The following is a 25,998-nucleotide window of genomic DNA, read 5'->3' as shown; positions in this document are numbered from 1 at the left end:
TTGGACACATCTGGTATTGTGCATGAAAGACTTGAAACTGATTTGTTGATAAAAATCTAGATTGAATCAGAACGGAATTTACCTTTGCTTGCTCAGAAATCTCCTGATTTAGATCTCATTACATGCAATATAAAGAAAATTAATTTTAAAGTTCATTTAAGGGTTATTTGATTGAAGGACACGTTTCTTATCATAAGATAATTTATTTTTAAATCTTGATCGATTACCAAATCTTCGTACTGAGCAAAAAAACACCTGAGATTACCCCCTATATAAATGGCATTGTTTTTCATCCAGGTATTGTAGTCTACATCCAAACAAGACAATGTGGAAGATATTCGCTCTTTTACTTCTCTGCGTCTGCGGCGGTAAGTATATTAATACATTTTAAAATTTTCCATCAAATCGTAATCTAATAATAAAAATAATTTGTGTAGCGTATGCCCGCGTTTCTGCCGGAGACATCAACTATTTCTTGTGGAATAGACGTGCTACTAGGGAAGAATTGAGGATTGGTCAATATGGAAATAACATCGATAGAAGCGCACCTGTTAAAATTCTTGTTCATGGTTGGACCGAAAGTATTAACTCTTTCTGGTATACTGGAGCTAGAACCGCGTATGTAGGAAGTGGTGCTAATGTCATTGCTATCGATTGGTCCAGACATGCCCAATTAACTTACCCCACTGCAGTTAATCGTCTTCCTGATATTGGACAATTTATCGCTCAGTTTATTAATGGATTGGTGAACACCCAAGGAATTTCGATCGATGAAGTTCATTGTGTTGGTCACTCTTTGGGGGCCCATCTTTGTGGATTCACTGGTAATTTAGTTAAACACACACTTAAAATATCAACTTTAATACTTTCCTTTCTATTGGATAATTAAATAGGAAAAGCTCTTAGGAATAGTTTTAGAACCACTCTTGGTAGGATTAGTGGTTTAGATCCAGCAGGTCCAAGTTTCACCGCCTCCCTCAGTAGGAATCGTTTAGATTCTTCTGATGCTGTTAGAGTTGATACAATCCTCACCGATGCCGGTTTAAGTGGTTTGGGCATTAACCGCTCTTTGGGACACGTTAACTTCTGGCCAAACGGTGGTTCGGCTGTTCAACCAGGATGCCTTTATTGTAATACAATTACAAAAGCTTATTTCCAACACTCGTAATTCTATGTAATTTTAGATCCATGCAGTCACAACAGAGCACCAAGATTCTTTAACGAAGGCATCACCTCGAGAAGATTCGTTTCTAGACGTTGTGGTAGTTACTCTAGTTACAATCTTGGACTCTGCAGACTTAACCCACAGAATCTGCTAGGTGAATTTACTGATTTTTCAACTACTGGTGATTTCTACTTGTCTACTAGACGTATTTCTCCCTTCGCTCAAGGTTAGAACTTAAGTCGTTCATTGTATCCTAAAATATGTGAAATATGTATACATGACATGTATATCAATAAATAGCATACGGGTTGAATTTGGTGTAATGTTTTTTTTTGATGTTTATGATCAAAAGAGTAACAAGATTCCAAAGTAAAGATGATGATTCTATTTTATCATCGAAATATATTTGCTCCTTCCCAATATAATATAATATATATTTTGAGATCCCCATCATAATTTCTACCTTATTAGATTCGATAGACATTATTTAATCTTTTAGTTTAATTAAGATTAATATCTTAATATTATTCATTAATATTTTTATTAATATTTTTAGTTTCAATATGAAAGTTTAAGTTATGGTACGACAAAAACCATTTGGCTTGTTTATTTAAACCATTTGTATATGGTATCTTATTCTCTTCATCCATCTCTAGAAGATATCGCATCTTTCTGCTAATTATTTGGGTAACTACTTTTGGAGTTCCTCGACTTCTTCATCAAAGCTGTTCATCAAATCCTGTGTTTCTGCTACATCTAATGGATTATAAGGGTGGTGATGATTTCCAGTAAACTTATAAGAATTACCCATGCAAGGTATTTAAGTATTTTTAAGGAATTCAAGAAGTTTCAGATATTTTTAAGTTATATTCAGATAATTTAAGAACACATATTCTAACGATTTCTAACGGAGCGAGGAAGTTTCTAGAGAACTTACAAAGACGTAAAAGAACTATTTCGGAGATTAAAAAGAATTTTGGCTATTTCTAGATGATGTCCAAACTATATCTAAGGATTTCAAAAGAGTGTTTAATTTCCACAAATGTGACGTGATTATCCAAAAACGTTTGAGAATTTTCTTACAAATTAAGAATCTTTTAAAGAGAAGATGTTGTCCTGCCTGGCCCTCGCAATCTATTTGCGTTTCTTTATTAAAGGTTTTAGCAACATAGAAAATCCGCAACATTGAACAATAGTTATACCTCTTGGAACTAAAAAAATCTTTGTGTTACATAATGGCAGAAACACCACATCAATGAGTTTGAATATCTGGCGGTTATTTCGCCACTTTAACCCATACTTGGAAGTTCAATAATTTACTCTTTACATATAGAGTAGATAGGTATCTGGCGCTGTTATGGTTGTAGACATTTAAGGATAAACTCCAAATTCCAGTTAATTTGGTCTCTTGTTTTGTAAGAATTTAAATTCAGATTATTATCAGATAAAAATCATTTTCTGTTATAGGATGCAGCGAAATCTTGGTTAACTCTAAGAAGACTGAACCTAAATCTTCCTACTTTTGTGACAATCATCTAACCTTTACCCTCAAGGTGTAATAACTTTTTGTAATCTCAGAAGGTTTTAAATGGAGCTCGTATTTATAACGTAGAACAAAACTATGATAAGACCCATGTTAGTCCTCGCATCCATCGTCTGATGTGCGGCCTTAAATTACGTAGTCAAGGATGATTCTAAAAAAGGACTTCTTACTCAATTTTCAACCGTAGGAGTAGTTGCAGGAATATATGTTCTGGACCTCTCACCACCTTAATCACCCTAAATGTAAGTTATAATCATGAAATATATTAACTTTTACGCTTCATGTTTTGTATTATATTTTGCAATACAAATAGTGGGGAAGAGATAAACATTAAAGCGGTATAAAGATTTCAAATCTCAAGAATATGTGTCCACAGTCAACATCTCGAAATACTTATAAACGAATTTACCACAGTTTTGGTATTTTATATAGAAATCCTGAGTGGCTTATATTGATAAAAGAATCAGATGACTTTAAAAGGTAATTGACCTTTGTAAAAAACATCATTTTTTTTAATCTCATGATTTAATAATCAGTAATCTAAATCGAAATTTAGAAAAAATATCGGTTGTTTTTCAGATTTAATGACTGAAGTCAGTATAAGTTTATTTTTTTTCTATAATACCTGTCAAATTGTTGTAAAGTTGGCAAAATTAACAGGGAGTTTTGTTTTATCATGTTTTGAAATAAATATGTCACACTGACGTTTGAGCTTTCGTTATTCAAAAAGGAAAGGTGCATAAAATATGTTATAGGGTGTTTATTTGCCATTTATATACCTAGAAAAGGTGTTTTGTTCTATTTAATTACTTTGTAGCACGTTTTTACAACAAATATGTACTTTGTTAAAATCGTATTTATCTAAAAATGTATTAGTTTTTTAACCTCAACTATTTAGTTACTGAAAATGTTACTAAAAATCAGGAAAACAACATAAATTGTATAAGGGTCCTAGATAATACCAACAGAAACCCTAAAAAAATTTACATTAACTATACTCTGTTTTTAAACCAGGAAGAATAAATGCGAAAGCCAGATTTACATTAGGAAAAATCACCAGAAAATATCACTAGATATTTTGGCGGTAAATTTAAATTAATAATAATTATTATTTGTTTATTTACTTATTATTGTGAAATTTGTTGTGAACGACTATTACGGTCACCATGTTCTAAAAAGAACAGATTTCACTCAATTAAATTGAAGACGCAAAAGGGTTTAAACAAAATTTACAACAATGACACGAACTGTCGAATTATCAATAACCTAACCTTCAAAATCAAAATTGCCTGTGTGTGAACCTTCCTCGCATTCATTCTCCGTTTAAAAACAGAGTATAATTTCCAAAGAAAACTTCAAGGTATAATTAATGTTTGTAAACAAAACTAACCTTACCTAACATTCCTTCACGCTATAATTGACATTACAAAAGAAAACTTCACGCTATAATTGCCATTACTAATTGCCAAAGAAAACTTCATGGTATAATTAATGTTTGTAAACAAAACTAACCTTACCTCACATTCCTTCACGCTATAATTGACATCACAAATTGCCAAAGAAAACTTCAAGGTTTAATTAATGTTTGTAAACAAAACTAACCTTACCTCACATTCCTTCACGCTATAATTGACATTACAAAAGAAAACTTCACGCTATAATTGCCATTACAAATTGCCAAAGAATACTTCATGGTATAATTAATGTTTGTAAACAAAACTAACCTTACTGAACATTCCTTCACGCTATAATTGACATTACAAAAGAAAACTTCACGCTATAATTGCCATTACTAATTGCCAAAGAATACTTCATGGTATAATTAATGTTTGTAAACAAAACTAACCTTACCTAACATTCAGCGTCTGAAGACACAGGGCTAAACCCGAATCTTAAAAATATACAACTTAGCGCTGAAAACAATTAAAACTAGAACTAAAGCCGTGTGTCCACTACCAAGTTTTCTTGCGGAAGTTGCTTCCAGAAGTTTTTGTCGTGTAAACACGTATTAGAAGTCGACTTCCAGAAGTCACGGCTTGCAGAAGTTACTTGCAGCAATTATGTGGAAACACGTGTTTGTTGCTTGCTGGAAGTAACTTGAACGACTTGCTGTGAACTATAAGTGTTTTGAAGACTTGCAGAAGAAGTCGGGTATACGTGAGTAAACGGTTTGTGGTATTCTCTTCTGTTTTCAGTGTTGTTTTGTGTTTTTTTTTTGAGTTTTTTTCAAAATTTATAAAAATGGACAAAAAGAAATTCGTTTGGAGTAGTGAAAAAACACATTTGGTAATTGAAAAATAAGAAAGTTATCCTGAATTATGGGACACGTCCTCAAAAGACTATAAGAATAAAATTAAAAAACAAAATGCTTTAAAGGCAATAGCCAATGATATAGACGCATCCGAAGAAGAGGTCAAAAGGAAATTGCACAACCTCCGAACGCAGTTTGGTCAAGAAGTAAACAAAGAAAAGAAAAAAAAAGTGGCCAAAGTGCTGATGATGTATATGTTAGCAAATGAGAGTTTTATAATGACATGAAATACATGACATCACCTCATGTACCCAAAGAAACTGAAGATAATTTGGTAAGAATAAGAAAATACGGATATATAATCGTTTTTCTTGTTTTTTTTTTTCTTACCTGTTGCCAAAAATCGAAGAGTAACTAAAAGCCGGTCTTTGGGAGGTATAGCCAATCTCATTTTAGTATCCTGCTTTTGAATACTTGTTTGAATTAAAGATAAAATGTATTCAAAATCATCATTAAACATTTTCAGGAAATTTTTCAGTTGTATGGAGTCTTCGGTCCGCAATTCTTCAAGTAATGTATTTTGGAAACTTAAATCAACGCGCCGCAGCACCCAATTTTTCACCCAAACACTTCTTTTTGTTTTTTTTTTTTTAATTTGTTTCTTTTTAATTAAATATGCTGCCATGTGATGGCAGCTGCCAATCTTATTTTGCCACAAGACATTTTTATACTGTCATTCGTAAAAAAAGCAAACTACTGCAAGCTGTACTCACATTGTGTGGAAACACGTCTGCAATTTCTTGCAGCAAGTTCGTCGTGATAACTTCTACAAACTACTTCTGGAAGCAGACTTCCGTAAGTTTCGGTTTGAGTGGAAACACTTCAGCAAATACTTGCAGAAGTTCTTCCTTCTTAATAAATTGATAATATTTTGTGGGGTATAATATCAAATGTCAATAGGGTTAGAACTTAGAACCCTTAATGTTAAGTAATGAATAAGAGGTATAATAATGAGAAAGAATACAAAGTATATTAATAAATCTGTTTAAAAAGGCTAGACAAATTTCTTCCTCGTAGTCCAATCTGTTCTGTTAAGTTTTGCAAATATCATTTTCATTTTGCCCTCTCTCTTCTGTTCTAGATTCCAAATGCTGCTGTTACAATAACATCATTAATGGGGACGATACCAGCCACTACAACTACTTCCACTTTTCTTCTCTAATCATCCCTGATGAGGTCTCTGTTTCATACAATAATATTGAGTGTGCAGCTTACAGCAATAGATGCTTGACATAAAGCTTGGCTAAATTGCTATAATTATTACACACCGTTTGAATCTGTTCGCAAAAGTGACTATGTACAGGTTGGTATACAATAGATGCTACGGTGATCTGTATCTACGATTAACCTTAATTAATTGTGCGCGCTTGAGGGGCGTCTCAACATGAATATGGAAACATTCGTCTATGAGGAATTTCATTCATGTTCTCACCAAAGGTAAATTCGATATTATTTTGGGTGTCCACTTATCCCTAGTTTTGATTCATTTAAAAGCCGTTAATAATCCTATCGTATCTTTTGTGTCGTAGATCTGCTTTGATCTGCTTTTTTTAAACATGACAGTCAATGGTACTCCGATTATCACTAACATCATCAATTCAGAGATCGAGTATTTATTTATTTATAAATACAGCTAACAGGCAACAAAGGCCCAAATACAAGCTGCAAACAGTATACTTAAATATAAACAAAACAATCTGTGCTGTTTAAGAAGAAAAAAAAAATAACATAAAACTAACATATACTCGAAGAACTCAAGCTCATGTGTATAAAGCCGAACAACAAAAATAAAAGAATATAAACATAATATAAACATAATAAAAATAAAGAGTATGCGCAGAACGCATCTTCTATGCATTGAAATGATTCAATCCATACAATGCAATATGTTTCATCAATTTATGGTATGACTAAGCATAATATTCACATTTGCAGCTTTGTTACTAACAAACCTGAGATGTTCGTGGAAGGAGATTCTATGATCTGAAGTAATGCCTAGGTATTTAATGGTCCTGCTGTCACAATTTCCGTCTCTGCCACTGAGAAACATCTTCTCATAACCCAATTAATGTTTCTGTGAACATCTGTTCTGCCTCACACAACTAGTACTTGTTTAAAAAAGGATTTCTATATATGTACATAAAGAGAGGACTCTACAGCCTTTGTTGCATCGTTATTTCAATCACCATTTTCTCTCCTCTTGCTATTCTTACTCCCCAGTGGCTCTGTCTTTCATTGCATTTCTGATTTCTTCCATCCATGTCTTCACCGATCTCTTTTCCTTATCTGTTTCGGAAAACAGTTTATTACTTTCCATGTATCATCTCTTATTTGCTTGGCGTGTCCATATCAGTTGTCTGGCCTCCATTCTATCCGTTGTAGTGCAGATTCTATTTATGATCTCTTCATTATGAATATGTTCTAGACGTGATGTTTTGTTCGCTTGTAACTTTATTTCTCTATATGTATTATTCACTCCTATATACTCCCCTTATATAGGGAACTAATGTATGCCAAATTCCAGTCTTGTGGAATGTTTTGTCCATGTATGAAACATTTATTAAAAATATCTGCCAGGGCTTTCATTATAACATGAGGCCCGTGCTATCTATACCTCGTCTATACGTTCTTTGAATTCTGACCTCACATCTGTAAGCAGTTGTCCATAATGTTCTCGTCATTCTTCTTCCACTATTAGACTGATACTTCCAGACTCTTTTCTTTCATTCTTCAGATTTTTGACTAGCTTGCTATTATTTTGTTAATGTTGTATTGTACATAATAATTAATAAATAAGTTAGTAAGCGCAATATATCTTTTAATTTTCCATCAAGATAGTAAAAGAAACTATTGCAAATATATTTTTTGAACTAACAACATGATTAACATTAAAAACCAATTCTCATTGGAAATAACTGGTATTGAATGTGAAGATGACAACTTAATCGGTAACACTTATATTTTTTATCTTTAATAAATTTATTTATAAATTTCGACATGTAATCAGATCTTCGCTGATTACAACACATATAAATAGGAAGCATTTTCGCCTGGTAGTTAATAGTTGTCTACCTCAAAAAAGACGATGTGGAAGGTTTTTGCTTTCTTACTCCTTTGCGTCTGCGGCGGTAAGAATATTAATATATTTTTATTATTTATTCATTTACTAATTAACGTATTTTAAAATAACTTGTTTAGCGTATGCCCGCGTTTCGGCCGGAGACATTAGATACTTTTTATGGAATGGACGTGCCAATAGGGAAGAATTAAGAATTAATCAATATGGAAATAACATCGACAGAAACGCACCCGTTAAAATTCTTATTCACGGTTGGACCGAAAGTATTGACTCTTTCTGGTATGGTGGTGCTAGAACCGCGTATGTAGGAACTGGTGCTAATGTGATTGCTATTGATTGGTCCAGACATGCCCAATTAACTTACCCAACTGCAGTTGGTCGTCTTTCTGACATTGGAGAATTTATCGCTCAATTTATCAACGGATTAGTAAATAGTCAAGGAATTTCTATCAATGACGTTCATTTGGTTGGCCACTCTTTGGGTGCCCATCTTTCTGGATTTACTGGTAATCTAATTAAATATACATTTTAAAAAGATAGATATTTATTATTTTTTCTGTTGATTCATAATGCAGGTAAAGCTCTTAGGAATAATTTTAGAACCACTCTTGGTAGAATTAGTGGTTTAGACCCAGCAGGTCCAAGTTTCACCACCTCCCTCAGTAGGAATCGTTTAGATTCATCTGATGCTGCTAGAGTTGATACAATCCTCACGGATGCCGGTTTAAGTGGTTTGGGCATTAACCGCTCTTTGGGACACGTTAACTTTTGGCCAAACGGTGGTTCGGCTGTTCAACCAGGATGCCTTTATTGTAATACAATTAAAAAAGCTTATTTCCAACACTCGTAATTCTATGTAATTTTAGATCCATGCAGTCACAACAGAGCACCAAGATTCTTTAACGAAGGCATCACCTCGAGAAGATTCGTTGCTAGACGTTGTGGTAGTTACTCTAATTACAATCTTGGACTCTGCAGACTTAACCCACAGAATCTGTTGGGTGAATTTACTGATTTTTCAACTACTGGTGATTTCTACTTGTCTACTAGACGTACTTCTCCGTTCGCTCAAGGTTAGAATGTAATTATTTACCCAAAAAAAAAGGTTTTTTAAATATATGCATGAAAGCAAGAATTATTGTTGTTTTTATTGATACCTTTAACATTAAAATACTTTCTGTAATACTTAATGAATTATAAAGTATACATAGCAAATGGTGTTCTAGAATTAGTATTTAAATGAAAATCTCCTCTTAAGCTTTGATTAACGTTTTCACCCATAACAGTCCTGGCGTTGTTGTTGCATCTTCCGTTGTTGAAATCGGATCTGCTGTTACATTGGACAGTGATAAATCCGTTACTAACGACTGATTCGAAGAAGAAAAGTGGGGCACGGTTGTGGCTACAACCTAAATTTCAATAATTTAATTTAATAAGATTCATCTAATAAGATTAAAATGCTTACCAATAATGATACATCCGTTTTGTCTTGATCCACCATTGGGATAATAATCAATATGTCCAATTGATCTAGCAATACCGGCTAAATTGTCAGTATGAATATTATCAACAAACCAAGCATCATCGGGGCTTAATCTTCTGCTCGGATCTCTATTTTCAAAGGCCGGCCCAGCAGGATCTAACCCAGTAATTCTGCCAACTAACTCTCCTCTAACTGCTAAAATTCTTTGTCCAACAAATCCGAAAAGATGAGCACCCAAAGAGTGCCCAATTAAATGGAATCTAGTCAACGGAATTCCGGTTACAGAAGAAAACTCCATCAATTTATCGGCAACGTGATTAGCAACAGCTTCCAATCTGCTTATAGCGGTGCTGTAAAGTCCTCCAGCATGACGTGACCAATCGATGGCTATTATGGTAGCACCACCCCTTCTAAGATAATTATCTTTCGTTGGCTCATACCAACTAGAATCAACGTTATCAATCCAACCGTGCGATAAAACTTTCACTTCATAATTTTGATTAACACCCAAATTATCTAATTGACCAGAACGGATTTGAAAGAATCTTACTCTATCGTTGGTCATAAAATATTGCATATCATCCGCATTGACATTTGCGTAAGCTTTAAAAAAGAAAAGAAGAAAGTTTGTGATGATTATAATGAATTTATACTCTAGAAAAAATTGGTCAAACAGAATGATGAAGGGATCTTCGCTGGTTTATGGTAGGCGGAGGCGGTTTGAGCATACCTTAACGGTAAGATTAGTATAAATAAATTTATACTTACCCGAAGCTACGATTGCTGAAGCAAGAAACAAATAGCACCACATTTTGTTACATTGAACTAAAATTTTGTATTTTCCCATTTATATAGGATATTTTTAAGCCATGCTTAAGTTACTTCTTTAACATAATCCGTCTTATTTTAAAGAATTAACATAGATAAGTTAATTCTTTTTATTGTATTTTGCCATTAATCTGAAAAGTCTGATAAAAACTGGTGGTTTTATTTAAATACTTTGTTTTTACAAATTTAAATGAACAAAGACGAATTAGATCAAATTAGAAAATACTACGCTAACTTAATATAATTAAATAAAGTTAATTTATAGCGAAAGGACTTGAGTAATTAGTTTTTAAGTAAAAGTTTCCTCTAACGTTTCTATCAATATTCTCACCCATAATAGCAACATCATTACTATCGCAATCCCCATTCTCAAATTTGAGGTAATTATCACAAGAAACCCCAAGAAATACTTCACTGTTAATACTTTCTATAAAATAATCTCGAGCTCTATTATGACTGCAAGAAACTGCAAAAAACCAATAAAAAAATATTTTTTTTAAATGATAAGATTTCAAATTTACTCTCAAATATTCCACATCCAAGTTGATTTGATCCACCATTTGGATAAAAATCAGCATGACCTAATGACCCGTCATAACCCAAACTTCCCGAATCTGTATGAATTATATCCACAAATAAAGCGTCATCAATGCTTAATCTTTGATTTGGCGGAGATTTTTGAAATTTCGGTCCAGCAGGATCTAACCCAGTAATTCTTCCGATCAACTCTTTTTGTAATAATTTAATACGTTGCCCTGCGTAACCGCAAATATGAGCCCCCAAAGAATGACCAATTAAATGGATTTGCGAATAATTAACGTTTAAATTAACATTTAACGATTCTATAAAATCGGCTAAGTAATAACCGATTTCTTCAACTACATCGATAGAAGCCGAATAGCGATTTTTTGCTGGTTTTGCCCAATCGATGCCGAAAATATTGTCGAAACCGATGTTGTGATATTCTTCAACGAAATTCGAAAATATTACCGAATTTATATCATCTGACCAACCGTGAACGTAAATTTTAATTTCTTGGTCGTGAGTACAAGTTAATAAATCCGTAGTGTTTAATTCGACTTCTATGTAATTGCTTTCTAAAGTAACGTGATAAAATTTTACATCTTCTTGTAAATTACCACCGTTAGCAGTAAAGCACTTGTTGAATACTGCAATTTTTTTTTGGTTTAAATTTAAAGGTGATTTCAATAAAACTACTTACGGAATAAAATAAACAGCAGATCCATCGTTTTTACGCGATTATTAGGAGTTAACATTAATAACTTTCTTGTAATCTAAGTATGACACACTGGAATAACTGTCAAATTCTGATATTTAAATGTCGCCCTCTATCGGTTGTAATTATAATAAAATAAAAGTGTTATTGAATAATATTTATTACTTAAAAAATTCAAAGTTATGAAAATTATATGTTTAAAAACAAATTAATTTCAATATTAATTATTAAATAGTTTATAATTATTTTATTTGAGTTGGCACAATGTTTGTAACAAAGAAACTATGACGCCTCAAGCGGAGACAATTTCAATTTATGTATTATAAATAATGATGTAAATAGTGAATGTTGATTTTAAATAATTTTATTCGAAATCTATAAATTGTATTTCATACATGTTAATTCAAAATTTAACCATCGTGCTGCATTTCAATCGCAAATAGTGCCATCTACTTTTCCAAATTGATGTTTGACAGTTATGACATAACCTCAATTTACAAAAATCACAGTTATAAAGTGCTATAAGATGTTTAGGGTAAGTTTCGTAAATTCCTACTTCAGTTTGTGGTGGTTATTCTTGGTGAAATGTGCCACAAATAACTTGTTCTGTCAGGATGTCTTGTTCAAGAAGGACTGAAAAAATAACAGGATGTGTTATAATATAATATAATAAAACATGTAGACCAGTACGAATACCTTGGGGTAGTTACAAACGAGGAAAGTTGGCAGAGGAAAAATATTTTTAGACACAACTCGAAGACTGGTAGCAGCCGAGATGATGTTTTGGAGAAGATGCTGTAGCATAACCATGCTGAACCAAGTTGAAAATGAGAAAATAAGAAGAAGATTGACGGCAGAAAACTCAGTAATAGATACTATAAATGAGAAGCAACTAAAATTGTATGGATATCTACGCCGAATGAATAAAGAGAGATTCCCACTTAAGGTTTGGAACTGGGTGCCAGCAGAAAGAAAGAAAAGATGTAGGCCTAGGAAAAAATGGATCCAGAATATCAATGTGGAGATGAAGAGGAGAGGACTGGGTGAAGATGATTGGAATGGTAAGGGCCGCTGGTGATTAGGATGCGAGAAGCAGCAATAAAAATAGCTGTAAATACTCGTCAAATAGACATAAAATGTGTTGTCTTAATTTCACCTTGTTTTTTTATTCACTTATATCGGCAAAAAACACATGGCGAAGACAGTTTTTAAGATTTCCACCACACAGCGAATACCATAAAAAATGAATTTTCTGTACTCATCATCAATTTATCTTGTGCAGGATTATATTTTCGGTCTTTTTTTGTAATAAAACCACAAACCTTATTATTTAATTATTTTTTATTATTTTATATGCTTTAAACTGTAAAAGATTGTATGAAACAAAAATTATTGAACTTTATTCATTTAAAGTGTGCCAATTGCGAAAGGTGCCTCTTTATTAGTGGAAAGGTAGAAAGTTCCTCTTAAAGAAGTGTCAACATTTTCACCCATAACAGTACGTGGGTTGCTGTCGCAGTTTCCATTGTTGAAGTCTTTTTCACTAGAGCATTGGACAGTTACGAAACCGTTGCTGTTGATGCTTTCATAGAAGTATTTGGGAGCACGGTTATGGCTGCAACCAACTGAAAAATTTTTTTTAGTACTAAATTCTAAAAGACCGATTAATTCTTACCTGCCAAAATTCCACAGCCATTTTGTCTGGAAACTCCACCATTGGGGTAATAATCAACATCGCCGATAACTTCATCAAGACCCAAATTACCACCATCGGTATGCATGACATCAACGAAATCGGCATCACCAACAGCTAAACGACTGTCAGCATCCTTCTTTTCCCAGGATGGTCCAGCTGGATCTAAACCGGTGATTCTTCCGATACGTTTTCCACTAGTTGCCAAGACGTATTTACCGGCGAATCCAGAAATGTGAGCACCCAAAGAGTGTCCGATCAAATGAATTTGAGACAATGGGACGCCATAGGTATTGTGCAAGTACAAGACTAATTTTCCAATTATTTCTCCAACGGGTTGAGATGCTTTTACAGCTGATGAATAAAGACCATTGGCGTGGGTACCCCAGTCAACACCAATAACATTGGTCATTCCACGGCGGACGTATTCGGCTTTGGCGTCAACATACCAGTCGGAATCGATGCTATCAACCCAACCATGGCAGATGATTTTAACTTGTTTTTGAGGGTTGATGTCTAAAGTTCCAGTTCCGGTTGAGATTTGTTCATAACTAAGTTTGCTATTGGTGAGGTAAAATTTCACATCCTCATCTTTAACAGTTTTTCCCCAAGCAACGGCAGCTATTAATTAAACAACTAATAAAAACAATTATTTAAAAACTAATTGATATCTTACCGAGTGCCACAAAGAATACTACACGATTCATGATGATCGTTTGCAATATTATGTCTGCACAATAAGCTGTTGTTGGAATGTTATGATTCCTCCAGCAAACTCACCCGGTTTATATACTATGTGGCACAGTTTTTTTCATTTAATTTGCTTATCTCAACTAACATTAATAATAAGGAGACAGTTTGCGTAATACCATTCTTTTGTACTACATTTTTCTATTTATTTTATAAATGACATCAAACTAAAATCTTAATCCCGTGCACTCGAAAATATTAATTAATCAATTCAAATAATACATAATTAATAAAAATGAACGCCTTCATAACAAAAGCGTTTTAATAACAATGGTGTTGCGTTTTGAACTACTTCAAAGCACCAATTTGTCATAAATTGACAATAATTTTCGAAAATGCAATTTAATTCACTTCAATATTGACTTTGTAATTAATTCTACGAAAATTTGTGGAGATTCATAGAAATTTGAAGCAAAATTAATAAAATGGGAATTTTAAGAAAATGACATTGTTGTATAAATGTTGTGAATGATAAAGATTCTTAGATTCTTTTTATATAGCTATTAAAACGATTGTATTTGATTGAAATAGATACAGATATGTTATATATTTATGATTTTCAAGAATTTATTTGCAATCAATGAAACAACAAACAAACAAAAATAAATGTGGTACATAACAAGGACGTCTATCAAAAGTCTGTCATTAGAGTTTGTTATGTGCTTCACTATAACATATAATAACTTCTTCTAGATTCTTTACTTCCTCTAATCTTGCGGCATTACCTCCGGAAAAGATAAGAACGATTGATAAATAAAAAATGCAAATAGAAATTCAATTTTTTAGATATTATTTTTTTTGTTTTTATCTGATTAAGATACTTATAATAGTAGTTACCTATAATATAATAGGTAATTAATAAAAACTATCTTTCAAATATTTGTTTATCTTAAATAACCTAACAATAAGACAATTTATCATTACAACAAAAAATTAATACTGGATTAAAAAATTATCCTTTTCCATATGGTGGTTTAGAATTAGTATTTAAGAAAAAATCTCCTCTCGTTTCTCGATTACATCCAAATCCCATGTAAGCCCTTTCATTGTTATGACAAAATCCCAAAGTGTACCAAATATAAGTAACACATTTTCTTGCAACGAAACTATCAGATTTTAAGCTTTCAATAAAATAGTCTGGTGCTAATCGATGACTACATCCAACTAAAAATTTTTTAAAAATGTTAAAACGTAATCTTGTTATTATATGTCAAAATAATAACCATCTACTACGTCGCAACTGGTTTGCAAAGCCCCCCCGTTAGGATAAAAATCCGCATGACCTATCGATAAGCTAATTCCTAGAAAATCCGTATCTGTGTGTATGACGTCGACGAAGTGAGCATCGTCTTTATAAAGTTTAGCGTTTGATAATAATGAATGAAACCCGGGACCTGCTGGATCTAAACCAGTGATTCGTCCGATTTTCTCACCTTGAGATTCTATTATCGATTTTCCTATAAAAAATCCAAAATTGTAACCATTTAATTTTTTAATTATAATATTTACCTACGTATCCGGCGATATGAGCACCCAAAGAATGCCCTATTATATGCACCTTCCCTAAATCAATACTATACTTTTTAGATACATCTAAAATTTCCTTAGATAATTTTTCAGCTACATTCGAAGCTGCAACAATCGCATCTATGTAACCATCATCTGCTAAATCTTTCCAGTCAACGGCAATGACAGAAAAATTTTTCTTTTGAAATCCATCAATCATGTGGGAATACCAATCCGACTCACTAGAACCGTTCAATCCGTGACAAATTATTTTTAAACCGTGGTATATTTTTAAATCGTTTTTTTGTTGGGGAAAATTGTAATAATTAAATTTTACTGGAGCTTTTGAACTTAAAACTATCGTAAAACCAAGAAGTATAACTATAATTATTACTCGAAGAGAGAACATTTTAATTACAACGATTACGAGAGACTGTTTTGTATTAAACAAGTTAAAATGTTATGATTGAGGTGAACTTTGACTTTGATTTAAACGCAATTTAAAATAATTGTGTAAATATTATAAAAAAATGATAATTTAAGTTTCTGTCGTAATTGGAAATTACAGTTTTAGAATAATAAACATATAAATAGCTGGGATTCCCAAGTTTGAATATAGTTCTTAAACATTAACACTAATGATATGGAGTTGTTGCTGTAAAAGTCTAACTTTAATTTTTTTCGAATTTTAATGGGTCCCAATAATAAGTTTTTATGACAATCATTTTGAAAACAGCAAAAAAAATTATTAGTAATGTTGTTTTCAATAACAAAGTAACCTTACAAAAAATTTTAAGAAATCATACAAACATGACCAAATATAATTTCGCAAAGTACTTGATTGATAATAATGAAGAAACGGAATAAATTAAAAATTCTATTTGAACACACAATATACTCTCACTTGTAATAGAAACAGATCCGAAAACAGAATGAATAGTGGTGTAAGATACCACCTCCTCATGCTAAATATTGAGGGATGATAACTATAATATGACTTCCATGCTGGTACGAGGATAGTTGACAGAATACCTCAAATATGGTAACACGTAAGCCATGTTGTATCCTTCTTCAGATTAGACAACGCAAGCTATTAAGTAGCTTGGAATTCCTACGAAGATGCAGAGAGAAGAAGGTAACGCAAACTTTCCTCAAAGTATGAGAAAGAATTCACAAAACTTTTAAAGATCTGCAGCAAATAAGTGAGAGGTTACTACGACTCCACCTTTCACTTTCCAATTCTATGGCAAGAGAAGACTAGGACAAAATAGACAGAATAACCATGGAGAAGGCTGAACGTGAATACCAAAAAAATCGGGACAAGTAAATTAAGAAGTTCGAATCGTTAGACTACCGCTCCTACAAGAAGAAGAACAAAGACTTGCTAATCAAAATAGCCGTTATCAATCGATCTAGCGCCCCATTAACACAGGAGGAAACTGTGTCTTGTCTAGTGTTAGTTCTAGTGATAATGCTACTGTTAGTTCTAGTGAAAATGCTACTATTAGTTCTAGTGATAATGCTACTGTTAGTTCTAGTTTTAGTTTTTATGTTCTTAAGTCATTACATTTTTGGGTAGTAAGGTTATGTCAATGTTAAATTGTTTCAAAAATGTCAAACTATAACAAAAGCGAATAAAACTTTAAAATAAATTTCGAAAATTATGAAAAACTAACCTTACCCAATATTCTTTTCCGGGGTGATTGACAGCCATAAACAAAACTAACCTTATTCAATTTTTTTTTTCGTATTGATTAACAGGTGGAAACAAAACTGACCTATCCTAACATTCCTTCACGCTATAATAGGGGGTTCAAAAGAAAACTGACCTATCATAATATTCCTGCATGCTATAATTGGGGTTTCAAAAGAAAACTGACCTATTCTAACATTCCTTCACGCTGTATTTAGGCTTTCTTCACGCTATAATTGAGGTTTCAAAAGAAAATTGACCAACCCTAACATTCTAGATATTATGTATCTTATCTTTTGCAAATAGCATAGTCTTTCGTAGATATTAGATGACATTTAGTCTTTTGTAAACAGTATCTAATTTTCCAAAAGTGATAGTCTTTTGGAAGCAGTATTTAGTCTTTTTCAAGCACAATTTAGTTTTTGGCAAGCAGCATCCGTTCTTCTACAAACAATATTTAGTTTCTGCAATCTATATTCATTCTTCTACGAGTAATACTTAGTCCCCAGCAAGCAGTACCTACTCCTTTACATGTATTCAGTTTTCTGCGAGCAATGTGTAGTCTTTTTCAAGCAGTATCTAGTCTTTTGCTAGCAATGTCTAGTATTTTGCAAGTTGTATTCAGTTTGCTACGAATAATATTTAGTCCTTAACAAGCTGTATCAAAACTTCTACAAGTCTTTAGTCTTCTGCAAACAAAATCTGGCATTTTATAAGCTATATTTGGTCTTCTACAAGTAATATTAGTAGTATACTTCACGCTATAATTGGAGGTCCAACAGAAAACTGACCTATCCTAATATTCGGTTATTATATATTATTATTATATTCGGTTGAAGTGGATTGCGACAATTGTAAAGATTCAGAGGATACTATCTTTTTAACGTAGTACATTACAGTGTTTGCGCCAGCATGTATTTAACAATTTAGATTGTATCACGCAAGTAACATTGGCGATTATGTCTTTAACGAAGTAGATTGTAATGCCTTTGCAGCAAAGAACCTCGGTTACTGTTTCTTTGATAAAGTTGAATAATGGTGGTTGTTCCACCGCAGTAAGCAAATTCAATTACTATCTCTTTAGCGAAGTAGATTGCCTCTTGGCTACTATTTCTTTATGAATTTAGTTAATAGTGCCTATTTTTTGACGAAGTACATAGCATCTTGGCTATTATATTTGTTTTGGCTATTTTATTTATGTCTTTAACGGAATAATGTCTTATTTATTTCTTTTACGTTGCACCACATATGCTAGATCTAATTTCATGCCAGTTCGATGAACGTTTCCTAATCCAAGATTGCTTCCTAAATGAGCTATAACCACTTGAAGATGATTACAATAAGTTTTGGAACATTTTCAGCATGTCACAACATTTTGCAAAGCTGCGTTATTTCCTAAAGTTGTTTTCGTCTTTAAAGATTATAACTTTGATTAATGTGTAATTTGGAATAGTCCTGTAAATATAAAGTAAAACTGTGGACATCCGTTAAGTATTATTTATCTCACGTCGTTTATTTAAATGTGTTATATTTAAAGACCTGCGTTTTAGCAATTATTTCCTGTAACAATAATGTTAATAAATGTGTTTCTGTGAAAAACACAAAATTTGCAAAAAGCGTTACAGAAATATTAATTTTTATTTACATCAAGGTTAAAAATGTTATCTAATATAGATAAGTAACAAGGAAGTGTGAGAAAACGAGGATGTGAATATAAAAAAAAATTAATTTAATGAAAAGAAGTATTTATATATGCAATTTGAAATTATTTATTCATTTTGAAATAAGTTTATTATCCTTGTGCATATGGTGGATTACCATTTGTAGATAAATAATAATCCCCAGAAGCTGAAGTTGAACATCTATCTCCCATAAGAGCAACAGAGTTTCCATTACATAATCCCAAAGCATAATTTAACCATGAGTCACATCTCCTAGATAGGAAACCGCTACTATTGATGCTTTCTATAAATAACCAAGGTGCTCTTGTATGACTACATACAACTAAAAAAAAGTTTATAAAATAAAAATTGTTGATGAAAGAATAAGGGAAAAGTTACGATTAAGAATGTTTAAACAATTTGGTTGTAATGCACCACCGTTTGGATAAAAATCAGCTGTACCAACTGAGTATCCAATCCCTCCAGTTCCAGCCATGGTGTGTATAACATCCACAAAATCAGCATCTGATGGTGTCATAACGGTTCTCCCAAATATGTTTAATGTTAAATCGGTTCCTGGATCTAAGCCGGTTATTCGAGCAAAATTTGTACCTACGACTTGTCTTACTAATCTTCCTATAAAATTTTTATTAAAAATGTATTCAAAATTCTATTCATTAATATTTTTTACCTGCATATCCACCAATATGAGCACCTAATGAATGTCCAATAAAGTGAATGTTTTCCAAAGGAAACTCAAACGTTTCTTGAATAGCAATGATATAAGTTCCAATTAGATTTCCAACTAAATTAATCGAACTAACAACTTCAGCAGATGAAGCTAGTTCGCCCCAATCAACAGCGATCGCTTGATATCCTTTATTTAAATAAGCACTGATCATTGGAGTGTACCAATCTACGTTAATATTAGCGTCAGCACCATGACATATAATTTTTAATGGTCTTGTATTATCAATGTTAGCAGCTGCTATGCCAATCGCCTCTAATTGGACCACCGCAGTAGTTGGCGACGAATAGTAATAAAATTTCACTTGGCTTTGTGCCAAAGCACTTCCTACATTATGGGTAACAAATTTAAGTAACTATATAAATTCTAAGTATGTTTTACTTACCACTATATAAAGTTACCAAAACATAAAGTAAGATCATTTTGGAAATTTCTAAAAATATTCTTTGATGCCTAAAAATGTTTTAAGCAAAAACTGAAATGTTCCATATCTTCCTGGGTATATAATGAGATTTATCTTTCATTTTTATGGTTTAATTAGCTTAGTAAATATTTAAATTTAATTTGGAGATTTATTTAAAATAAAATAAAGTTGAAAAATAAATAAATAGGTATGACGTAAGTAATAGATAAAAAATTAAATTACCTGAATTAACTAAATTAGAGAACAATGTTTTCTTTATAATTCCTAAACAAAACTACATCTACGTTCTTCCATTAACAAGTTATCAAGTATTTATAAACCACTAAATGCATGAGATCATAATTAATCTATAAAGAAATCCCCTTTTTCTGCGGTAAATTATCACAAAAACGTTACTCATTTTACATCGATATTTATTTTTTATAAATATTCAAAATCATAAGCTACATTCTACGCATTTATTAATTATTTTTTAATCTTAAATTTAAATATGATGTGAAATATGTGGTGTGGGTGCTTCCTCACTAGGTAAAGTGACCATGACAACTTCTTCGATAGCTTCAATACTTTGCGACATCCTTTCGCTCATTCTCTGAGTAAATCTTCTTTCCAAAACTCTTCTCGGACAAAAAAATCGTGTCGCCGAATTTTGCGATAACATAAAATCGATTTCTTTTCGAATTTTCGGATGGGAAAACGCATACACATACGGATCGAGACAGCTCGCCATTTTACAAAAAAGAGCTGGAGCTAAAGAAACAGCCGGAGTTATTAATTCCGATTCTCCTGAAATTCCCAATAAAGCAACGGTGGCGTAAGGAGTCCAAGCAACAAACCATAACAAAACCACCAATAAAACAGTTACGGCTAATTTCATTTCTTGTTTTAATTTCACTTCTTTTTTCATGTGAATATAAGTTTCTTTCGTTGATAAATTCTTGGTGATTACTTTCCTCGATCTTGCCACCACCCAAATAATGTTAACGTATGAAAATGTAATTATTATAAACGGGACGAGCCAGGCAGCGACGAAATAAGAAAGAATAAAAATTTTTATGTCGAATCTTGGAGTGATATAATCAAAACTACAACTAATAAAATACGCTTCCGGGACGTAACTCCCAAATCCAAGGTCTAAAACTGGAATAATACTAAATACGATGCCGTAAATCCACGATAACCCGACTAGAGGGTAAATGTGGGCTTTATTTATTAACTTTCTCAAAGGAAATCTTATTACGTAGAATCTATCGTAGGATATAGCTGCTAATAAACATATCGAAACTGTTCCACTTAAACCACCCATAAATCCATATAATTTACAACCTTAAACAAATATTTTTTAATATTTTTGTGTAAATAGTATTATGTAATTATAATTAAAAATGTTGGTATGAGTTAATTAAGAAGTTCATTTTGGAAAAGAATTTGTCATATTTTATTTGAGATTAAACGAACGTTATAATTCTCTTAAAGATACACTTAAATGGTATCATTACAGTTTAAAGGAGTTTTAGATAAGAATTGAAATAAAATTTAATGACGTTCGGTTTGAAATTCTAAATTGATTGGATCGTGGCTCTGTTATTGAGAGATTCAGAATTTCAAGAATAACAATTTTCATAAAGATATATTTATTTTCTGCTTTTATATAGATTTGTTTATTTATGTTTTTACTGCTTAATTACAAGATAATTAGATTAGATAGATAGTTGTTTGTGGAGACCTAATCCAAATCCAATTATTTTATAAATTTTCGCACAATTTATTTAATTGAATCACGTTTTGTTCGATTCAGATATTCTTATTGGGGTCTTTGGAGCTTCCAACGAGGCATTGAATGAACTGATTGAGTTCGTTTAAGATTCCGCTGTTGTTGCAATTAAATTACCATTCATTTTCCTTCTGCAATTATTGCTTCATATGTCTCATACATATATGCGTTTTTATAATATTGAAGTTGGCAAAACTTTAAACTGCAAGAAAATGTCTGCAATACACTGATTAAACATTAAATTGCAAAAAATGTTTTCAATTAGACTGCTCAACTTCCAGATTTTGAGAAAATGTATTATATTTTATCATATTAGCAAAACTTAAAATAGCAATAAAATGTTTGGAATAGCATTGTTTAATTCTAAATTGCAAGAAATTGTCTGCAATTTCTCACTCTAGCGAAAATTAATGCTACAAAAAACGTATGAAATTACATCGAAATAATTTAAATTACAAAAAAATGTTTACATCTTACCCTGTGATCAAATTTGTAATTGCAAAAAAAGTTTGAAAAAAATGTATTCTGGAAAACTCTGAACTGCAAGAAAATACCTAGAATTACACTACCCAAATTCGAAAGCATAAGAAATTGTCTGGTTTCACTGGCCAAACTTTACGTTGCAGACAAATGTCTAGAAGTACACTGACCAAACTCCAGATTTAGAGAAAGAGTTTGGAATCACAGTGACAAATTTCTAAATTCTTTGAATATGTCAGCAGTTACACCGATTCAACTTGATATTTGAAGAAATAGTAACAACTCTAACAACGTGTCTTGAATTACCTTGGAAAACCCTGCACGATAAAAATTTATAGAATTACACTGATTAAAATCTGCAATTATATTGGCAAAATTTTAAATTACAAAAAAATGTCTGGAATTACACTGGCTAAACTCCAAATAGCAATGAGTTGAAGAAAATATCTGCAGTTACTTTGGCTAAACTACAGATTTCATGAAAAAGTCTGCAATTACACAACAAATATTGCATTGTAAGAAAATGCATAATATTATTCTGATCAACTATAAGAACATATCTAAAATTACAATTGAATACTCGAAACTGCATGAATATGTCTAGAATTACACAGATAAATTAAAAATTGTAAGAAAATGGTTGATTATACTGACCAAACCTTGAATTACAATAAAATGTCTGTAATTATATTGGTAATACTCTAAATTTAAAGAAAATGTCTACAATAACACTGGCCAAACTCTAAGCAGCAAAAAATACTTACAATGTCGTTAAACTGCAAGAAAATGTTTAGAACTACATTGGCATAAAGCTCTAAATTGCAAGTGTTCTCCAACTACACCAATAGAACTCTATATTACTAAAATAAATAAACTGGAATTACACTTTTCAAACTTTAAACTGCAAGGAGATATGAGAAATTACACTGCCCAACTCTAAAAACATACCTGGAATATTCAATTAAACTCTAACTTGCAAGAATGTCTACAATAACGCTGCCCTATTCTAAACTCTAAGACCATGTTTGCAATTACACTGGTTATACTTTGGATTCGAAGAAAAGTCTGGAATCATAGTGGCCAAAGGTTAACAAATATTTGCAACAAAATATTTAGAATTACGTTGGAAACTATAAGAATATGTTAGGAATATATATTAAAACCTCTAATTTGCTAAAAAAATGTCTAGATTTACGTCAATAATATTCTAAATCGCTAGAAAATTGCTACGATTAACTGATCAAACTCTAAATCACCAGAAAAAGTCTGCAATTATACTGGTTAAACCACTAAAAATCTAAGTGTTCACAGGCCAAACCTTAACTATAAGAATATCTCTACAATCACACAGTTTAGACTCTAAATCGCAAAAGATATATGCATATGCACTAATCAAATTTCAGATTTACTGAAAATGTTTAAAATTCGACTGGACAACTCATATCAGCAATTATACTGGCCAAACTCTAGAGTTGATAAATAAAATCTGAAATTATACTAGCCAAAGTTTAAACTGCAAGAAAATGATGGAAATTACACTGGACAAACTGTAAATTGCAAGAAAATATCTACATCTTACCCTGGTCGAACTTTATATCGGAAGAAAATGTTTGAAATCATACTGGCCAACTCCAAGAACAAACATGGAATTATGATATAAACCTCTAAATTGCAATAAAATGTCTACAATTACAGTTCCCCACTATAAATTCTAAGAAGACGTCTGTAATTGCACTGGTTAATTGCACCATCTGAAAGAAAATTCTTGAAAAGGGACTGGCAAAATTTTAAATTGCAAAAAAAATGGTTGTAATTAACTGACCAACCTTTCTTAGAACATGTTAGAAATGAGCCTAAAAAACTCTACAGTGCAAGAAAATGTCAAGATTTACACTAGTAATATTCTAAATTACATTTTTACAATATTGATGTAATTCCAAAAAAATTCCTAATTACATTGGCCAAACTTTAAACCGCAAGAAAGTGGCTGTAATTAACTGGCCACAGTCTAAATTGCAGGAAAGTGGCTGCAATTAACTGGCCAAAGTGCAAATAGCAATCAAATTTTATCAATGTCACTGGGTAAACATTAAACTACAAGCAAATTCTTCAGATTCTATATTTCATAAAGATGACTGCAATTATAGAAGTCAAACGCCAGATTTAATGAAAAAGTATCATATTACAGTTTAAACTACAAGGATATGTTTGTAATTACTCTGTCTAAACTCTAAAGTACTGAAAAGTGACTCCAAAGATCATAAAAAAATCAAGAATTATACAACATTTATTTCAGATTCCAGATGGCTGGAATCACACTACATAGATTATAGGTTGAACATTCCGAGCACTACTAGACTCTAGATTTCAAGAAAAAGTCTGAATTGACCTGAATTGAAGGAAAATTAAAAGACGGTCATTACTTGCAAATACTAATTTTTTAGACGCCAAGCATAATATTATTGAATACAAGATTTAGAAAGAAACATTCAAAAAAAAAACGGAAAATGGAAATAACTGGTAATGAATCTTAATGCAAACAAGTAAATCTAAAATAATCCTTTAAATCTTTTGTTTTCCAAACTGAACATCCTGTAACAACCAACTTTTTGAATCATCCTGTATTTTAACATTTTTAATAACATATTTTTTACAATTTACAAGATAAATTGTTTTTATATTAATCTTTGACATTAAAATTTTTCGTTTCATTGAGAATAGTAATAATTAATTTTTTTAAGATTTTAGTATGCTATAAACTGTTTATCCCAATAAAAGTATGTTTTTGTACTTATTTAAAATGAATTTTGTTATCTAATTAGTAACAATATAACTATATGTATATGATAATAACTAATTTCCATTCCACACAAAATTACACGTAAGAAATCTAAACACAACGTCGAATTTTTAAATACCATTTTAATGAAGCCATTCAATTCAAGGTTTATAACTGACTAATTCCTACATTTAGTTCCAGTTAATTGAACAAAAACACACAACAATAAATCTAATTTGTATTACCTGTTCTTCCTATAGCAGGTCCATAATTAAAACAATTATATAGCAATAAAGGTATCATAGCCATCATTAAAAGATCACTGAAAGCCAGGTTCATAATAAGTGTGTTAGCTGGTGTTCGCAACGCCGCACATCTAAAAAAATTGTTATCAGTGATGAAATAAACAAATTGTAATTTAAGTTAATTTAGCAATAATTGCAATCGAAAGTTAAATGTTTTATAAACATACTGACCTATAAAATATACCGATAACAGTAAGGTTACCAAATACTCCGATAATCATAACAACCAAATAAACTCCGGCTAAAATATAATACACGATTCTCGGAGGAGGTTCGAATTGCATCCAGTGCGGGTTCATCTCATTGATGTAGTCGACGGTGAGGAAACAACATTTCAACCAATCGTCCACGGGATACGTCGCATTGAAACGTTGAAGCGCATTTTCATTATTAATACTAGTACTATTACTGTTATTTTTAATCGAGTTCATTAACAACATTTTTATGTGGACCGCCTCCAAAAATGAAAATCGTCAAGTTTCAGTTTCTTATTTTAACCGCGACTTAAAATAAGTTTTTTTCTATTTCTCTTTCAGTTT

The 25,998-nt window shown here is 31.8% G+C and overlaps 8 protein-coding genes across 9 annotated transcripts; 2 read left to right on the top strand and 6 right to left on the bottom strand.

Annotated features, from left to right (window-relative positions):
• Positions 1-271: 271 nt before the first annotated feature.
• LOC111417326 (lipase member I-like) lies at positions 272-1,478 on the top strand. Its single transcript, XM_023049561.2, has 4 exons — positions 272-368; positions 438-824; positions 894-1,130; positions 1,185-1,478. Exons 1-4 carry the CDS (start codon positions 326-328, stop codon positions 1,394-1,396), a joined length of 879 nt encoding a protein of 292 aa, XP_022905329.2. The 5' UTR covers positions 272-325; the 3' UTR covers positions 1,397-1,478.
• A 6,584-nt stretch (positions 1,479-8,062) lies between these two features.
• Positions 8,063-9,227, top strand: LOC111427056 (pancreatic triacylglycerol lipase-like). The gene is made up of 4 exons (XM_023062020.2): positions 8,063-8,147; positions 8,218-8,604; positions 8,674-8,910; positions 8,965-9,227. Exons 1-4 carry the CDS (start codon positions 8,105-8,107, stop codon positions 9,174-9,176), a joined length of 879 nt encoding a protein of 292 aa, XP_022917788.1. The 5' UTR covers positions 8,063-8,104; the 3' UTR covers positions 9,177-9,227.
• On the bottom strand, positions 9,216-10,445 carry LOC111427064 (endothelial lipase-like). Its single transcript, XM_023062033.2, has 3 exons — positions 10,350-10,445; positions 9,564-10,184; positions 9,216-9,507 (listed from the first exon to the last, which is right to left on the bottom strand). Exons 1-3 carry the CDS (start codon positions 10,426-10,428, stop codon positions 9,293-9,295), a joined length of 915 nt encoding a protein of 304 aa, XP_022917801.2. The 5' UTR covers positions 10,429-10,445; the 3' UTR covers positions 9,216-9,292.
• A 103-nt stretch (positions 10,446-10,548) lies between these two features.
• On the bottom strand, positions 10,549-11,725 carry LOC111427049 (pancreatic lipase-related protein 2-like). The gene is made up of 3 exons (XM_023062009.1): positions 11,632-11,725; positions 10,931-11,578; positions 10,549-10,875 (listed from the first exon to the last, which is right to left on the bottom strand). The coding sequence occupies exons 1-3, from the start codon at positions 11,684-11,686 to the stop codon at positions 10,664-10,666; spliced, it is 915 nt and encodes a 304-aa protein (XP_022917777.1). The 5' UTR covers positions 11,687-11,725; the 3' UTR covers positions 10,549-10,663.
• Positions 11,726-12,969: 1,244 nt separating this feature from the next.
• On the bottom strand, positions 12,970-14,126 carry LOC111427019 (lipoprotein lipase-like). The gene is made up of 3 exons (XM_023061971.2): positions 14,016-14,126; positions 13,322-13,960; positions 12,970-13,271 (listed from the first exon to the last, which is right to left on the bottom strand). The coding sequence occupies exons 1-3, from the start codon at positions 14,044-14,046 to the stop codon at positions 13,054-13,056; spliced, it is 888 nt and encodes a 295-aa protein (XP_022917739.1). The 5' UTR covers positions 14,047-14,126; the 3' UTR covers positions 12,970-13,053.
• Positions 14,127-14,858: 732 nt separating this feature from the next.
• LOC111426976 (endothelial lipase-like) lies at positions 14,859-16,054 on the bottom strand. The gene is made up of 3 exons (XM_023061912.2): positions 15,599-16,054; positions 15,313-15,546; positions 14,859-15,253 (listed from the first exon to the last, which is right to left on the bottom strand). Exons 1-3 carry the CDS (start codon positions 16,002-16,004, stop codon positions 15,042-15,044), a joined length of 852 nt encoding a protein of 283 aa, XP_022917680.1. The 5' UTR covers positions 16,005-16,054; the 3' UTR covers positions 14,859-15,041.
• Positions 16,055-19,041: 2,987 nt separating this feature from the next.
• On the bottom strand, positions 19,042-20,428 carry LOC111426902 (phospholipase A1 VesT1.02-like). 2 transcript variants are annotated; one of them, XM_023061780.2, is made up of 5 exons: positions 20,344-20,428; positions 20,083-20,238; positions 19,641-20,024; positions 19,349-19,585; positions 19,042-19,292 (listed from the first exon to the last, which is right to left on the bottom strand). In XM_023061780.2, the coding sequence occupies exons 2-5, from the start codon at positions 20,117-20,119 to the stop codon at positions 19,081-19,083; spliced, it is 870 nt and encodes a 289-aa protein (XP_022917548.1). In that variant the 5' UTR covers positions 20,120-20,238; positions 20,344-20,428; the 3' UTR covers positions 19,042-19,080. The 2 variants fall into 2 exon arrangements, with proteins under 2 accessions (XP_022917548.1, XP_022917557.1); XM_023061789.2 differs by having other exon boundaries at positions 20,083-20,150.
• An 89-nt stretch (positions 20,429-20,517) lies between these two features.
• LOC111427070 (opsin, ultraviolet-sensitive-like) lies at positions 20,518-25,899 on the bottom strand. Its single transcript, XM_023062045.2, has 3 exons — positions 25,631-25,899; positions 25,400-25,530; positions 20,518-21,447 (listed from the first exon to the last, which is right to left on the bottom strand). Exons 1-3 carry the CDS (start codon positions 25,897-25,899, stop codon positions 20,606-20,608), a joined length of 1,242 nt encoding a protein of 413 aa, XP_022917813.2. The 3' UTR covers positions 20,518-20,605.
• Between the last annotated feature and the right edge of the window lie 99 nt (positions 25,900-25,998).

Source organism: Onthophagus taurus, chromosome 1 (genome assembly GCF_036711975.1).
Source record: "Onthophagus taurus isolate NC chromosome 1, IU_Otau_3.0, whole genome shotgun sequence".
In the NCBI taxonomy this organism is placed as follows: domain Eukaryota; kingdom Metazoa; phylum Arthropoda; class Insecta; order Coleoptera; family Scarabaeidae; genus Onthophagus; species Onthophagus taurus.
This window is presented reverse-complemented; position numbering and strand designations above follow the sequence as displayed.